A 12797-nucleotide genomic window follows, 5' to 3' on the forward strand; every position below is an offset into this window, starting at 1 on the left:
AGCCCCACGATACATGGCCTCTTGCAAATATAATTTATTTTCACCCTGAAAACGTTGTGGTAAAACTGCAAATATTTTCTTGAATTAGAAATTTATGTTCATATATTATTCATGATAACAAAAAGGAGGGAGACTCTCCTTTTAAAAAACAATAGTTATTTTCTTAATTGCAAGATTAAATATGGAAGGTAAAAAAGCCACATGAAAATAAGAGTATCTTTGGACATTAGAAAATTGAAAAGAAAAAGATAACAGGATTACTAGATTGACAGGCTATGATCATCTCTGAAAATTGTACTTAGTAGAAAAGATTAGTGAATATTTCTATAAGTCTGTTAATACCGCCAAGATTTCGAAAGCAGACCTTTAATCAGGACTTAGAATAAAGTCCTGATGTGACTAAAGAAATCAGCTTGACTAGGCAGCTGTGGCTCAAGACAAAGAGCACCAAACAGGGGATGGGAAACTGAGTTCCAGGTGTGCTGGTTCTGCCCCTCACTGACCTTGGGGCCGTGACAAGTTCCCGTGCCTTTGGGGACCTCTGTTTCCTTCTCTGAGAAACTGAAGATTAGGAAAGTCAAATTCTAAGGTCTTTGCACTTAGAAAATTCCTTGATTCTTTAACATCTGGAGGTTTCAACACTTAGGCAATCGAAAGTCATTGTTTCTACCTAACTCAGAGATCAGGACAAATAAAGCAGGGACATTATGGCAGCACACTGCAAGAGTGGTGCTTTGCATCATTAACTCTGAAGGGAGAGATTATCTGAGGAAGAAAGAGGTGTCCGTGGCCCTGCCTGGGAGCCCTTAGGTCAGGCTTCCTTTCTTGAATTCCCTGCCTATTTACCACTGTTATCCCTGGGCTGGGCTTCCTCCTCATTTCCTTGGAATGTGCCGTGCTCAATTAGTCAGTTGATTAAAGCTCCCAGTCACAAGTTTAAAGCTGCCTGGCATGTGCTTCCCTTGACCTGCCTTAATAACTCAGTAGGTTCATGTGGCTGCCAAGGTTACATTAAAATTCACCTACACAATACACTGCAACTGTTAGAACATTCTTCTAGGCGTGTTTTCATTTTATACTTATTAGTGATATTGCAAAATATTCTTGTAGGAAAAATAACATTATTTTATTTTGTGTTTGCTCTAGAAGTTATAACAAAGCCAAAGATCTCAGGACCATTTCAGAACTTCAGATGGAACATTTGGCAAACAGCATGTTTCCAAACACTTTCAAATCATTTAATTGGGCCTCTTAAGTAAACAAAAGGGTAAACCTAAGTTGCTTGCCCAGTTTATTTTTCACGTCGCTATTCAAGTGATCACTGAAAATTCTTGCAACATTTCATATGCCAAGATTTACCTTCTTAACCTAAGTTTTATGTTAGACATTGGTTTCCATACGGAATCATTGTATCCATACTTAGGAGTTCTTGTTCTTAGTTAATGAAAAAGTTGGTTAGGAGGCTAAGTGCCTGTCTTTCATTATGAAATAGATCAATTTCGGGAAATAAGATTCTGGTACCAATTCCAATAATGATCACCAACTCCCTGTCTTACAGTTCAACTCAATTCTGACAACCATCTACCTGGAGATAGTGTCAGATTCCACAGGTTAAGGACTCAGTCCCATAAAATTGTCCACACTTCAGGTGCCAGCCGCAAGTCTAGGTTGTCTGTTATGAGTGCTTCTGACCAGTTGGCTATAAATCAAAGGTTCCCACCACCTCCTTGAATTTGATTAATTTGCTAGAGTGGCTCACAGAACTCAAGAAACCAGTTTACTCGTTAGGTGTATCAGTTTACTATAAAAGAGTGTAACTCAGAACAGCCAGATGGAAGAGGTACATGGGGCGAGGTATGGGGAGATGGCACAGAGCTTCCATCCCATCTCTGAGCAAGCCACTCTCCCCAGGTCCTCACTGGTCACCAACCTGGAAGCTGTCCAAACCCTATCTTTTGGGGTTTTTCTAGAGGCTTTATGACAGAGGCACGATTGATTAAATCACTGACCTTTGGTGACTGATTCAACCTACAGCCCCTCTCCTCTCCCTAGAGGTGGGGGGTGGGACTGAAAATTCCACCTCCCTAATCATGCCTTTGGTTCTCTTGGCAACCAGCCCCCATCCTTAAGTGCTTTCCAAATGTCCGTCACCTCATTAACATAACAAAAGACACCTTTTTCACTCTTAGCACTTAGGAAATTCCAAGGGTTTTAGGAGTTCTGTGCCAGAAACAGGACAAAGACCAAATATACACTTCTTGTTATAAATCACAATATCACAGGAAACAAAACATATTTTACTTTATAATTTATAGTCTCTTCTTTTTTGTTTTATTAAATTTTATTGGAGTATAGTTGCTTCACAGTGTTGTGTTAGCTTCTACTGCACAGCAAAATGAATCAGCCGTACATATACATATATCCCCTCCCTTTTGGATTTCCCTCCCATTTAGGACACCACAGTGCATTAAGTAGAGTTCCCTGTGCTATACAGTATGTTCCCCTCAGGTACCTATTTTATACGTAGTATCAGTAGTGTATATATGTCAATCCCAATCTCCCAATTCCTCCAACCCCGCCCCTTTCCCCCTTGGTATCCATACATTTGTTCTCTACATATATTCTCTTCTATAATGCTTTTATATTATAGAATCTATCTTGGCTAAATTTGGAAATGGAATTTTGAAGAATGGAGAATTTTTGAGAATTTGAAGTCTTTTAGCAATGTGGCCCTAATCTGGTTCTCCCTTTACTGAAAAATCTCTCTTGAATTGACTTGAGTTTTACAGGAAATATGCAAGAAGACTTGGGTCCCAAAGTGCTAGCTAGAGAAAAGATAGTTCACACACTGCTTTAAGGAATATTCTCTGCAAATGCTTGAATTAGCAATACCTGAAGTAAAACGTTTATAGAAATAAAGCGTGATTAAATAATACGGTGTTTTACATTTAAGAATAAAATATATTTAGTGTATAGAATATGATTGAAAAAGCTTTCTAACATGCCAACAACATTGTATTCCTTTGTCTATATGAGATATGAAAACAATGTGCATCATTTCTCTATAGTTGATTTAATAAAAATATTGGGAATAGAAACAAATGACCATGAGCATTAATAGGATAGAATGTTAGGCAACTCACTTTTTAAGATCTTCAACTGGAAGGAGGTTCATTTTGTTTTGCAGTGGCTGGACACTTACCTTAAAATAATGGAAAATAATTAGAGTTAACAACAGCAAGTAGCATTATGTTGTTCTTAGTAAATTGAAATTTAAATCTGTTCAATTTATGTAGCATATACATGTGGATGCTAAACCAATCTATGTTATACTGTGAGAAATGTGAAAGCAAGTCACCTTTTGAATATTGCTAAGTTATTTAAAAGACCCAAAAGGCATCTTTGCTAAACTTTTTTTAAACCACTGGTTATTTTTTCCAGACATCAATGAATGTGAAATTGGAGCACACAACTGCGACAGACATGCTGTATGTACCAACACGGCAGGAAGCTTCAAATGTAGCTGCAGCCCCGGGTGGATTGGAGATGGCATTAAGTGTACTGGTGGGTTGGAAAATAACAGAAACTGCTTCTCATGAACTGCATGGATTATAAATATGAACATATCAGTTCTGTAAAGAAAACTTTAATTTGTGTTTTACTGATTTTAGATGTCACATTTTCTGTTCATAATGATGTGTGACCTCTTTCCTTAAGATCTGGACGAATGCTCCAATGGAACCCACATGTGCAGCCAACATGCAGACTGCAAGAATACCATGGGCTCTTACCGCTGCCTCTGCAAGGAAGGATACACAGGCGATGGCTTCACTTGTACAGGTAGGCTCGTGTTGGAAACAGCTGTGTAAACGGCAGTCAGAAAAGCAAGGTGCTCGACGTCTTTCAAACCATCAGTTCTTTTCTGAAGGCTGGGTCAGTTACAGACAACTTGGAACAGAAAATATTGGTTATTTGAAACGACATTCCTGTGGAATGGAAATCTGTAGCCAACTCAATTAGGGAGACCTCAGAAACTAAATATATATTTACATAGATGTATATATAGTTATATAGTTGATATATGTGTCACTGTATGTAATGATGTCATGAGTTTAAAATAAATCACACTTCCCTTCATCACCCTTAGCCTTTATATTTTTGTGCCTGTTTCTCACTGCTGACTTGTTTTCCATATCAAAACCAAGTGTGAACTTGCTGTAGGAACCTATGTGAGGAAAAGAAATTAGACATTCTGGATCAGGTCAACAGCATATATTTTTCTTCCACTTGCCATCGTTGTTATCATTCCACATTGGTATAAGTAAGAGTTTCATAACTGCTTTGAAAGGAATTCATTCACTTCCAGTTTTACAATATATTAATGACATTTTCTTCTCAGTGCTAATGAGTAGTCATAGAATTAATGTGAACTATTACATATATTTAAATATGTATGATTAGAAACATGATTATAAAGAAATGATATATACACTTATCATGACCATGTATAATACAGACAGCACGTTTTAAGTCAGGGCACTGGTGTTAAATAAGATATTGAAGTACATTTTTCATTGGCCGTTAGGTGGCATAGAAGCTCATAGGACCTGAAGCGTCAGTTTATCCTTAAATGACTTACAAGAAGTCATTTAAACATAAAAGGGGCTGAGGGCCAGTAAGTGATTTACCTGGATTTTGTTTTAGCTCACTAAAAGTTTTATCATACTTGAAATTGTTTTTGCTTAACCCAGTGAAGTTTTGTCATCATAAACTTCCCATTGCTTTTTAGAAAATATTCCAAGTTTCATGTACCAGGCATGTATGGTTCATGTGTCTGATATTTAACACCTGTGATTAGTAGCAAAACTCAGAAGAGATTAAGCAGGAATCTTTGGTCTCCTCTGTAGTTGCTATTCTAGGTCTTTTGCTGCCCATCTGAGCAGAGCCTGAAGCTTGAGAATCAGGCACAAACCATGACGTGTTATTTCCTGTCATGGATGTGTCCTCATGTTGATGATCCTGCTTGCAGAAGTCTTAGTGTGAATGATCTGTTTGACTCATTACCCATTAGGGATAATTTAGCATTCAGGATTCTGTATCTGAACCCCATGTTTACTATATAGTCAATATTAGTATTCAAAAGAGAACATTGAGTTTAATGTGTCAAGTAGAAATTATGACGAAATAGCGCTACCCTCAGGAAGCTGACAATTATAAAAGTTGCTGGACCTGAGGAATCAGAAAACTCCTAACTAAGGAAGAGTAACTTGTGTTTCTTTCTGGCTGTAGATCTTGATGAGTGCTCTGAGAACCTGAATCTGTGTGGCAATGGCCAGTGCCTAAACGCCCCGGGAGGATATCGCTGTGAATGTGACATGGGCTTTGTGCCCAGTGCTGACGGGAAAGCCTGTGAAGGTAAGTGATGGGCAAGCTGCCGGGGGGCCTTGCAGGGCCTGATGAGATCAGGTTATCGAAACATTCCTGATGCCTTTCATTTGTTTGTTTTTTACACCAAGTTGTGTTTTGGCTTCCCATCTAACCTGGTCAGTTCAGTTTGTGGACAGATTGGGTCTCCAGCTGGACCATTTCTCTTTGTGCAGAGAAAATCTCAGCTATTTGGCCATAAGCTGCACATCCAGCCCTGGCCAGATGATTTGCAAGAGTACACCCATTAGTCGTAGGAGAATGGGGGTAACCAACTCAGTGCAACATATGCATCCCCATTGCTGGTGGAGAGAGCTCAAAGTGCTGGTGCCCTGATAGGGAAGGATTCTTTCCAAATATGGAGACACAGTTTTTAATCTCTGCTATGGTTTTGTTTCTAGAAATAAAGGCTTTAAAATAACAGCAGAGTGGATAGTCTTGTCCGTAGGTAGAACAATGTCCTGGCTATGTCTCACACGGTCTCCAGATATCTAACACATATGGACGTGGAACAGTCTTTCGCAAATCCACTCAGTAAGGAACCCCTAGGGATGATACCCTATGTCAAGATGTCTCTCAGTGTAAGGCTCCATCTTCCTGAGAAGTGTTGGTCAGACAGGAAGAGTCCTGAGAGCCTGTTGGCTGAGGATGGATCCCACTAAGAAACACAAGATTCTCCTCTTTACCCACACTTGTCAAATTTAAGTACATTATCCCTCATTGAGAAGAATTAGTGACCACAGTGAACTGAAAAAATTTCAGTAGAAATAAACACATGGTAACGATCGACAGTAGAGGTTTAAACAAGACCCTGATTAATGTCTTAACTAATCGTTGTTGCTTGTTACTAGGACATTAACTCAAAGTCAGTCTTCAGCTGTGACATGTATACTAATTCCCTCATATAGTTCTATGTAAATACTTTTCTTTGTTATGGAACCATTGGATGTTCTTTATACAGTTTATATGAAATAGGCAGAGTTTGATATAAATTTCCTCTGAGGCAAGAAACTAATTATGCTGTTGATCCTGTGCCTAATGCCTTGTTTACTTCTGTGACTGTGAACATCCAAGGAAAACAGGTACTGTGCCACCTCTGGGAGCAGAAATAGGCACAGTGAAAGTTTTGCTTCCCTTAATGCTATAAGGGAATGTTTTGTTTGTTTGTTTGTTCTTAATATAAATCATCACTGGCAGAGTGTTCATGGCTATTAAAAGCCAGTCTCAAGGCTGCAGATGTGCCTGCGTGCCAATTACACAAGCAGCATGTTAACCTGAGGTAGGGACAGAGGCCTGGAAAAAGCCTCCGCAGTTTTTAGATCTCCATCAACAACTGCAAACACGCACCATGGTACTAGGAACACAGAGGACTATAAAAACTGATGATAAAAGTTACCACAAAGCCTTTGTGGTTCTTAAAATTTTAACTCACAACAAAAACAGTGAACGTGTAGATAAGAACAACCAAAGAATTTAGTCTAAGTTGGCTTGTTTGGCTCTTACTTCACAAAAGCGATGTGGAGCTATGTAGAACACCATAATGAGATACATATACATAAAATGCTTAGTCCACTGCTTGGCATGTAATAGGGGCTGAGAAAAGGGAAGTTCTCACCTAGGAGACTTCCTTACAGATGACAGATCATCTGAAAGTCTATAGGAGAAGGACCTAGGTCGATGTCAGATAGTCTTCATTTTCTTAATAATAACATCGTTTGCCTAATTACATTAGGCAGTTTCTTTAGCAAAAAAATAATTTAATTTCTCCCCCTTTTCCTCCTTTCCCAAGATATTGACGAGTGCTCTCTTCCGAACATCTGTGTTTTTGGAACCTGCCACAACCTCCCTGGCCTGTTCCGCTGTGAGTGTGAGATCGGCTACGAACTGGACAGAAGCGGGGGGAACTGCACAGGTAAGGCATCCGTTTGCATGGAAATCTGTTCCCAGGCGTCCCAGGGGACCCAACTGTTGGGGCCTTGCAGGATCGCGCAGGGATATCCGCAGAGTCACAAAAGAAAAGCAGGGATGAAGAAGCATTAGGAATCACAGAATAAATTTCTTCAGACCTGGAACTGATTAGATGTGAGCATGCAGAGGAAAAAGTTGAAGAGAGTTGAAGGTGCAGAATTAGTAGCCTAGAATCAAGCTCATGGTTACAGAGGGGCTTGCCGTTCCTTTTCTACTTGGGCACATTTTTGGAGAGTTGCCTTTTGAAGGATGTGCCCTGGGATCATGGGTTTTGTCTTGAACTTCTCTGCTGAGATACCCACTCCTTCTGAGCCCTGGCCTGTTGGTGGTCACCAGAGAACGCGGTACCTAGAAGTCAGCCACTCATTTCTAGTGTGTAGATCATTTTCTCCTAGAGCAAAGAACTCTTCAGGAACATTAAAAAAAAAAAAAATTAGAAAAGCCATAGCGGGCACTCTGTAGACCCTCACTGGTTGATTTCGGCACTGAGTTAAGACTTTGAGAGCCATTTTCAGTTCTCCACCCTAGCGTCCCCTTCGATTCAAGGATACTAAGGAAATAAGTTCCATTCTGTATGGGCTCAGGATTTCAAGAAAACCCTAATTATTCCAGCTGCCTAAACAAGCCATGACTCAGTGGCTCTCCAGTTATGACCACCTCCACCACCTCCCTGAAATTGCTCAGGACTAAGGTATTCTTGCCCAAGCACACCTACTTCTCTTGGTTTTTCAAAAAACTATTAAGACACCAAGCCGGCCTCTAGCACACAAGCAGGAAGTCACCTCTCCACTGCCATGCCTTCTCCTCAGTTCTCCAAATCACCACCAGCATCATTCTACCCACCCTGATTTCTGTTAGTCTATCCTGTCCCTCTAAGGTCACATGCGATTTGAGCAAAAGAATTTTACCACAATGGAACCTCCAAGAGGGTTACCAGGGCCGAGCAGGAGGACCGGAGCAGAAAGTGTCATCCTCATTTCCCAATCTATTCTCTCTGAATCAGCGTGTCTGTTCTTGAATATTTTACACGTATTCAAAATAGACAAAAGGATTGCACAGGGGTGGAATTTGCCAAAACCCATGTCTTAAATATCTGGAATTCTGTACATGTGTTTGGAATAGAAACTGAAAGGGAAATATTCAACCCAGCATCAGTGATGGGAAAGAGACTCTTAGCAGGCCTGAAGAAACACGCTAGGCCTTGTGTGTGCGTTTGTGCTTGCGCTCAGCTGCACCGAGGCAAGCACACCCAGTGGGGGAGGCAGCAGAAGTCTCCTGCTCCTGACGGTTCCCTGGGACATCTTGCTCTCATTTGATAAAATAACAAGCTGCACATATTAAATATATTTTCTTAAAACCTGTGTCTGAAGTTTTGGTTGACCGAGGTCACAGTAGTGTTTTGCTTTCAGTTACCTTCACTGAAATATTTTTCCTAGTTCCAAAGTTATATTTTCTCCTGATGACAAATTTGAATGCTAAATGTGTTCCAGGGGAAAAAGACCCAAGACTATGACATATTTCCTTCCTGAGGGGTTTTATTTCAGAAGTGGAAGACTATATTTCTAGGGGTAATTACAACTGGAAACTCTTAAAAATTCTAGTTGGGAGCCCTAGATTTGGTGCTACCGTTTTATGGTGATGCCTTCCCCGCGTTGGCTTGGGTGATAACGCTGCCCCTTGCTGTTTGGTTTTAGACGTTAATGAATGTCTGGATCCAACCACGTGTATCAGTGGGAACTGTGTCAACACCCCAGGCAGCTATACCTGTGACTGTCCACCCGATTTTGAGCTGAATCCAACTCGAGTTGGCTGTGTTGGTAAGATCTTAAAAACTTTTCAGAGAAACGTACTGTTTGTTATTTTTAAAGCAACATTGAACGTTGCATTCTCAAATTTTTAAAAAGTAATCGTATAAAAATTTAAACATTTCCTAAATATGGTTTATACTTTCAGGTCCTTTTCTCTAGGTAAATTCCCAGTATATGTGTTTGGGCACTTTTTAGTTTCTTAGTAAATTATGGTTATTAAACAGTTTTGGAAGTGGGTTTGAATTTTCAACCCTTACGTAGAAAGAATTTGCCTGACGCTTTTTTGTTTGTATATGGTAAATAGATACCCGCTCTGGAAATTGCTATTTGGATGTTCGACCTCGAGGAGACAATGGAGATACAGCCTGTAGCAATGAAATTGGAGTTGGTGTTTCCAAGGCTTCCTGCTGCTGTTCTCTGGGTAAAGCCTGGGGTACTCCTTGTGAGCTGTGCCCTGCTGTGAACACATGTAAGTGGACATCCTCCTATTTATTATTATCATTCCAGCTCAGTCCAGTTCTCCTTTCTAGCTCCAGAGAATAGAAGCCACAGAGGGAGGGAGCTGCCACTGGTCTCTACTCTTTAATCAGGGAGGGGAGATCAGTCCTTTCAGCCCTGTTGAAGAATCCCACTCCCAATTTGGAAGTCAGAACGTGTCCCCAGTTGGCTTGCACTAAAAAGTCAAGTAGGGCAGGCAACATTTCATTTCTGTCTGAGTGAAAAGAAGATAGCAGTATTTTAAAGAAGATTTTCCAGGCTAGGTTACTTATATCATATTAGGACACATTGATCTCTCCTCTTGTCATCTATTGGCTAGTCTTAGAAGCTCTAGGACAGACGGGAGTTTCCCTGGGTGAAAAAGAAGCAATTAACTAAGCAAATATGAAATGGAAGATCATTCCATTCTTGTGGTATGACTTGAAAGAAAGCCTTAGAGTGTGATTTTAAGGACATAAATAATGTCTTCTAAAAACATAAAAGGCTTTCCTTTTTTCTAAGTGGATGCTGTATTACGATTTAGAGTCAGATGTAGCTTCTGGGGCAAAGGTCAGTGGCTGCTGCTTACCAGGGTATATTGGGATAGGTATTGATTCTTTCCTTGCTGAAGGGTCACTTATTTACTTTTTCTAAAATTATTTGTTGAGTACCTAAAGGATGTACTTTGGGTGTGCAGAGGTGATAATTTATGGATAATTGGATGGCTAATTCTCGTCTAATGGGTGGTTCCTGCCTTCCAGGAGTGTACAGTCTAGCAAAACATGACCTAAACATAAGAGCTGTAATTCAATGTAGACCTCAATAAGGCAAGAAAGAAGAGCAGACTCAGTGCCATGAGTGGGAGAAAGAGCACACCTGGTTCCAGTTAGGACTGTGTCACTTGCCACCCATGTAACTTCGGAGTCAGCAAGCCTGTTTCCTCATTCATAATATGCCTCATAGGATTAAATGAAGTCACTCATGTAAAGCACTCAGCACAGGGATGGATTCTTGGCAGGCACCTCCTTCTCTCCTTTATTCAGAAGGGGAAGTCAGTTGTGATTGGCACTGTGTGGTGATAACTTGGTGCATGTTTTAATCGGGGCTTGAAGGAAGGGTGTGACATGAAAGAGGGGACTTGAAAAGAGTGGATGATTGCAGAAAGGGGAGAGAAAAATAAAAGAGGAGGACAGTTAATTTCACTGATGTTGAAAGAATCAAAGCAAGATGGTTAGGTGGGGGGCAGGGGGAGTCGGTTCTATTGAGTAACAGTGATTAACCAAGCGATAGAGGTCCACCCCACCTCAAACTGGATCAGAGCTAGAACTGCAATACATACATATATACATTTATGCATATATACATATAATTTCAGAAATCGAGGAGGGGGATTATCAGATTTGGAAAGACCATGATCATTATGAAAGAACTGATTCTTACAGACGCTTGTCAGGATGATACAGCAGATTCGGGTCATTCTCATCCAGGTGTTCCTGTATGAATCACACTGCTGGTGCATGGCACTGAAAGAAATGTTTTCGAGTGAAATACTTGGATGACAGAATTAATGGAGGGAATCAAAGGACACTGTAAAAAGTTGGTTTTGGAAACCAGGGGAATTAGTGTTGCCATCCGTAGAAACAGAGGGGCACGAAAGCTCTCTAGTCATTAAGGAGAGAAGTGGGATGGGAACCAAGAAAGAACAGCTTTTCCTAAGGCTCTGTTTGGAAAGGGTTTTGGAGACAAGCTGATTAACAATATGAAGGGAAGTTGTGATTCCCAGGAAGTAAGACCGAACAAAACATAAAAATGGAGGAGATGGTTACAAAATTAAAAGGGAAAGAAAAATCTTTAAAAAGACATAATAATGGAGATAGAGAATAAAATAGTTCATGAGAACATAAGACCAGAGAGTAGGCGGAAGGTTCAGAGACTGAGGACAGTAGCCTTACATTTGGCACACATAGAAAAAGCCATTTGAAAGGACAAGTATATACAAAGATGTTAACCTGCTTCAGGTGAGCGGGGTAACTGCCAGAGGTTCCTGAAAATGAATATTTTCAGATGGATATGTCAGTTTTTCTCTTGAGGATACTATTTCTAGAAATTTTAGATTCAGAAAAACTCAGTCTGATTTTTGTTTGTTTGTTTGTTTCCATAGCTGAGTACAAAATTCTTTGTCCTGGAGGAGAAGGTTTTCGACCCAACCCTATCACGGTTATATTGGAAGGTAATTCTGTTTCGCTGATCTTAAAGCGCGCACCTTTGGAACTGCCTCGGGTTTATTTACAATGCTGTCGTTGTCATTTTGATAGATATCGACGAGTGCCAGGAGCTCCCAGGGCTGTGCCAAGGCGGGAAATGTATCAACACCTTTGGCAGTTTCCAGTGCCGCTGTCCGACGGGCTACTACCTGAATGAAGACACCCGAGTGTGTGATGGTAAATGGCCCTTTTCGGATGACAGGTTCTTTCAGATATTAAGAACTGACCTCAAAAACCAGCATACAGTCAGTCACCAGGGAAACTGAGACTCTAGCAATACAGCACAATAGTCCAAGTGCAAACATGGCCAGGAAATGATGCCACACATGTGGCAGCTTGCGCTCATGTTAGTGACAGAATATCATGTCCAATACATCCTAAATCTCTCTTTTTTTTTTTTTTTTTTGAGAGAAACGGTGTTTTGTTATCTTGAGCCATAGTCCTGTTTATGCCTGCAGAGTTTTCCATGCTCTTCAGAAAAGCCATTTTTATTGGTGTAGCACAGGTCTCGTTTCAGTGGCTTCTATATTCTGGACAGTTCTGGGCTCTTCTTCTAGTCCTTTACCACTTATCATTTGTACTAAGCATTTAAATGCGCTTCTCTTTGGAGGCAGCCCCTTTGGTTTTATGATGCAAGTGATGACTCCTGTTCATCCTGTGTTACTGGGAAGATGGAGACTATCGACCACTGTTAGCTTTCAGAGCACGTGGACCATTGACCAGCGTGGGGAAATGGTTTTCATCTATATACAGGAGTCACACAACAGATTTGGGAAGAGACCTCCCTGTGTCCTGGAGGGGAAATATTCCTCTGGTTCTCCAAAAGGCTTATTAGGTGACCTCGGCAGTGACAACC

General features: G+C 40.6%; 1 protein-coding gene across 2 annotated transcripts in view; it reads left to right on the forward strand.

Moving 5' to 3' along the window:
* Positions 1-12797, forward strand: part of FBN1 (fibrillin 1) — a 252546-nt gene that overhangs the window by 173581 nt on the left and 66168 nt on the right. For both annotated transcript variants that reach the window (XM_059913339.1, XM_059913338.1), the window contains exons 33-40: positions 3442-3564; positions 3718-3840; positions 5290-5415; positions 7214-7336; positions 9087-9209; positions 9505-9669; positions 11839-11907; positions 11993-12118. In XM_059913339.1, the coding sequence (XP_059769322.1) occupies positions 3442-3564; positions 3718-3840; positions 5290-5415; positions 7214-7336; positions 9087-9209; positions 9505-9669; positions 11839-11907; positions 11993-12118 (978 nt within the window). The remainder of the gene's footprint in view (positions 1-3441; positions 3565-3717; positions 3841-5289; positions 5416-7213; positions 7337-9086; positions 9210-9504; positions 9670-11838; positions 11908-11992; positions 12119-12797) is intronic.

The sequence above is a fragment of the Balaenoptera ricei genome, chromosome 2 (genome assembly GCF_028023285.1).
Source record: "Balaenoptera ricei isolate mBalRic1 chromosome 2, mBalRic1.hap2, whole genome shotgun sequence".
NCBI classification, from domain to species: domain Eukaryota; kingdom Metazoa; phylum Chordata; class Mammalia; order Artiodactyla; family Balaenopteridae; genus Balaenoptera; species Balaenoptera ricei.